Raw genomic sequence first — 4,645 nt, 5'->3', positions numbered from 1 at the left:
CAATTTTCGTTACATTTATACTTGCTCATATTTTCCAGACAAAAAGTTAATGGCGCATCTCCCAAATATCCCGGCCGCAACAACATTTGGCCAAAGAGGATAAAAAATTAGCAGCCATTTCAATATAAATGGAATAAAACCAAAAACAAATTTGCTCTTTAATTTGTTCTTCAATTTAGTTTTAAATTCAATTTAACAGTCCTCAACAAAGAAATAGAAATAAGAGAGTGGTGGTCTAGTGGTTAGCTTGGAATCCTGAGGTTCTGAGTTCAAGCCCCACTCCCAACGACTTCCACTCTGGGTGCAAGACCCTTAACCCCCACATTGCGGGTAAGGGCAGTGGGCTGCACTGGGTTAAATACAGAGGTAAATTTCCCCAATGTGAGATCAATAAAGTTAAGTTGTTATTATTAAATAAGTGTTTCTCTTACTTAATTTAAACCAAAAAGCCTGGCATAGTAGATCTGTTTTAAGATTTAAAAAGCTGTCGTGTTTTCATAGGAAGATGTAGGTTTTATTGTTCTAGAAAGTAGGGCAAAAAAAAAAAAGCATCTTTCAAACTGAATTTACATTGTCAGGATAATACAGGAGGGTGTTAAATCCTGCTTGGCATTTCTGCCTGTCGCACCTCCTCCGGTGCCCATGGGTCAGGTGCAGGGTCGTCAGTCAGGAACCACCATTCACCAACGTTTCGCCCCTTTAATCCTGGAACGTCTCCTGGTGGCGGGGCAGTGACAGGGACGTCTCCCTGTCACCCCCTGCAGCTGAAAGATGTTATTCCCTGCAACTGTTATCTGGGGGTTAGGTGTTATTTCCCCAGGTTCTGTCCTTACTCCGCAGCCAGAGCCAAAAGCTCCATTTCTCCGCCTTCTCAGCCAGTTCCTTTGTTGCCTTCTTCAGCCTTCCTCCCGTGACTCCCACGTCTTTCAGGAGGCGGTTGACAACCCTGTGAAGCCTCGGCATCCGACCTCTACTGGGTAGATGGTAGTCTTCCAGCCCGCCTCCCGGCACTCCGCAGCCAGTTCTGAGTACTTGGCCTTCTTTCGCTCAAAGGCAGCTTCGATCCCTTCCTCCATTGGCACAGTGAGCTCAATGAGGGCTAGCGCTCTTGCCTTTGTGGACCACGCCACAATGTCTGGTCGGAGAGATGTGGTGGTGATTTCTGGGGGAAACTGAAGCTTCCTGTCCAGGTCAACCTTCATGCTCCACTCCTGGCCAGTAGTGAAGGGCATGCAGTTTCTCTTTGCTTCAAGCTTCTGATTTCTCCTTCCGCGACAAAGATGGTGGGGTCCTCTGCTGGCGATGTGTTCTACCACCCTGTCTGCGCTCCTCCAGCACTTCAGATAGCTTTCGCAAGACCTGGTCATGGCGCCATCTATAGCGGCCCTGTGAGAGGGCCACTTTGCATGTCATAGATGAATAACGATAGTTCAGTGGGTGAAATGGACGTACAGAGAAGTTCAGACCCCATCAACACCTCTTTTCTCTGAAAATCTCACAATTCTAAACTTCCACCATAAACCGGGCAAATTCAAATGAAGCCCCGAATTGACGTCAATTCGGAGATGTTGCCTTATTTGGTTCTGGCCTTTACTTTTGTCACACCCCGAAATTGACATACAGACCAGCCTGCTGGTTCACTGGCTTAAGAGAGGGGGGGTATAAAGTGTCGACTGCTGGGCAGCTGACTGGACCGGACCTCAGCAGAGAGCTAAATCTAAACATCTAAATATTAATGAGCCTACCATAAAAGGAAGAAAACCTGTCATTTCATTCTGAGGCTTTTAACCAGGCTGCATTAGGGCTTATAGAACAACAAATACACCATTTTCAGCCCAACCAATGTTACACACCCTATTCAGAGACCTTAAGGAACAAATACCCTATAGAATCATTCTATCTTTAAAAGTAAAGTTTGATTTCTGCTGCTGAATAGTCTATGGAGAGTTTAGAAGACACCAGTTCTGGTTATGTAGTCTGAAGTTCTGTATTAATGCAGTTTGTCAATTGGCAAAGATAAACTGTTTCCTTTTCTGTGAAGAACCTGGACATTTTACTTACCTGGCATTTTGAAATCATTTTTCATTCTCATCAGCTGTAGCCATAATCGTCAAGATGAACAGAAATAAAGGCTGGTTATGCATCACTCTGTTATAAATCTATAGAAAACACTCCTTTCACATTTTATATGTTGCTGAAATAAATAATCTGTTCAGTGATGCCTTTATATCAGGAACTGCGTCTTTGCCGAGGTAAACCACTGATTTCCAGTCTGTCTTCCTGGTGCTTTAAATCCTCCATGCAGAACCAGTACAGATGGACATGAATGCTGATATTCTAACATGACATTCCATCAGAAGGTGTCCTGGTTTCTTGGTGCGTTGTATTTTCTCCCTTTTTCTAATAAGTCATTTTCTCCACACAGCCTCGAGCCAACTCCTTCCTCTGCCAAGACCCAAGCTGCAGATAAACCAGATGGTGAGTTTCTGCTCCCACTGATGCATAAAACGAACTTCAACAGCATCTGGGAGGGGGGAGGGTGGGGTTCCGCTAATAGAATATTATTCTTAAGTGTCAATATGCTTATGAGCTGACCGCCATTTTTAAAACGGGGGCGTTTTCTTCTAAACCCAGGCTCTAAGACTGGAGCTGCTGCAGCGGCCACTTCGGGTCCCTCCTGCAGACCGCCTTGGGTCACCGACCCAAACTTCGCCGATCGCTACCGCCCAGACAAAACCAGCACTGTGGTGACCCAGCACCAGCAGCCGGTTCAGCCCACGCCCGAGCAGAACCGCAGCTCCATCCTGCAGGCGGCGAAGGCCCCCGAAGACAGCGGGAGGACCCCGCTGTGTGGCGCCTGCAACAAAATCATCAGGTAGATCTGTAGCTCAACATGCATGCTGTACTAGAAGAATGTCTGTTTGCTCTTTCCAGACTCCTGTTTGAGATGATGAATAATTTAGGATGGTTAGTATGCGCGACGGCAGACTCTGTGTCTGCTGCAAATTAAGGCCGTCAGCATAATTCACACTGTCTGGAGACATCTTTTATCACAGAGGACAAGGATTATCCTGTCATCTCTGCCAGAGACCTTAGCTCTTATTCTGCAAGCAAATAAAGGAGCTGTTCTTTAACATTCACTCACAAAGCCCCTAAGACAGCTAGGAAAACATCTCCTCGGTGTTTGTTTCCAGAGGTCACTGCATGTCCACATAGCATGTCTGTTTTGCAGCAGATTCCAGTTGGCTTTAATGTGCTGTGAATGTTTTCCAGGGGTCGGTACCTGGTGGCACTGGGGCGTTCCTGGCATCCGGAGGAGTTCACCTGCTCCCAGTGTAAGGCGGTTCTGGAAGAGGGGGGCTTCTTTGAAGAAAGAGGCTCGGTCTATTGCACAAAGTGCCACGATAACAGATATGCACCCAACTGTGCCAAGTGCAAGAAGAAGATCACAGGGGTAACGCTGCCTTCTGCATGCAGAATTAGTTGTTGGTCTGTGAAGAGATGTATGTCCCCCCCTGAACGATTAGATCCACATTTTTCTGCTTGTAGGAAATCATGCACGCCTTGAAGATGACCTACCATGTTCAGTGTTTCAAGTGTGCAGCCTGTAAGCAGCCCATCAGGAACCAGGCCTTCTACATGGAGGAGGGCGAGCCTTACTGTGAGAGAGGTGAGACCAGCTGCGGTTCAAGGTCAAAATTAAGGGGTGTACTGTGACTCTATCATGATGTGGTTGAAGTTAAAATAATAAAAGCTTTTATTTTAAAATCCTTGTTAAAAACAAACTATAAAGGTAAGAACTTAAATTGGTTACAGTTTTATTATTATCAAAAGTGGATTTAGTGTTATGTCTTCAGTGGAGGGGACATAAGAGGGGCCAACACTAACCCGGTTGTCCCCGCCTAGAACCACCACACAGAACACAACATTTTTATTTTTGCAAAGTAGTGTGATTGCATCTAGGAGGTATGTAAGCAACACGTTTCAAGTTGTAAAACGTATTTTCTGTTGGATTTTAGTCTGGATTTTTCTGATATGACGTTTTGAATCAAGGTGAATCTTAGCCCATTTCTAATATTGTTTGTTTAGTTCAATTTAAACTGGATTGGTCTTCTTTTAAAACATCCCCGCAGCATGATACTGCCACCATCATGTTACAGAGGTCTTGTCTCTATCTATCTACTACTTATCTCTATCTATCTACTACTCCCTTCAGAGGACAGCACAAACAAGCTACTGTGGGTACTATTTAATGAAGATGCCAGTTGGGGACCAGTGAGGCGTCAGTTTCTCAAACTAGAGACTCTAATTCCGTAAAAATTCAAAAAAAATACACTGGACTTGGTTTTCAAGATTTGAGAGACTCTAATGTACTGTACTTATCTTCTTGCTCAGTTGTGCAACGCGGCCTCCCACTTCTTTTTTTACTCTGGTTAGAGCCTGTTAGTGCTGTCCTGTGAAGAGAGTAGTACACACCGTTGTAGGAAATCTTAAATTTCTTAGCAATTTCTCCCATGGAACAGCCTTCATTTCTAAGAACAAGAATAGACTGTTGAGTTTCAGATGAAAGGTCTCTTTTTCTGGCCATTTTTAGCGTTTAATTTACCCCACAAATGTGATGCTCCAGAAACTCAATCTGCTCCAA

At 44.7% G+C, this 4,645-nt stretch overlaps 1 protein-coding gene across 2 annotated transcripts in view; it reads left to right on the top strand.

The window, feature by feature from the left end:
- Positions 1-4,645, top strand: part of pdlim7 (PDZ and LIM domain 7) — a 56,651-nt gene that overhangs the window by 45,886 nt on the left and 6,120 nt on the right. For both annotated transcript variants that reach the window (XM_015377379.1, XM_015377372.1), the window contains exons 6-9: positions 2,426-2,478; positions 2,635-2,875; positions 3,274-3,454; positions 3,550-3,670. In XM_015377379.1, the coding sequence (XP_015232865.1) occupies positions 2,426-2,478; positions 2,635-2,875; positions 3,274-3,454; positions 3,550-3,670 (596 nt within the window). The remainder of the gene's footprint in view (positions 1-2,425; positions 2,479-2,634; positions 2,876-3,273; positions 3,455-3,549; positions 3,671-4,645) is intronic.

Source organism: Cyprinodon variegatus, unplaced genomic scaffold (genome assembly GCF_000732505.1).
Source record: "Cyprinodon variegatus isolate N-32 unplaced genomic scaffold, C_variegatus-1.0 Scaffold8, whole genome shotgun sequence".
Taxonomy (NCBI): domain Eukaryota; kingdom Metazoa; phylum Chordata; class Actinopteri; order Cyprinodontiformes; family Cyprinodontidae; genus Cyprinodon; species Cyprinodon variegatus.
This window is presented reverse-complemented; position numbering and strand designations above follow the sequence as displayed.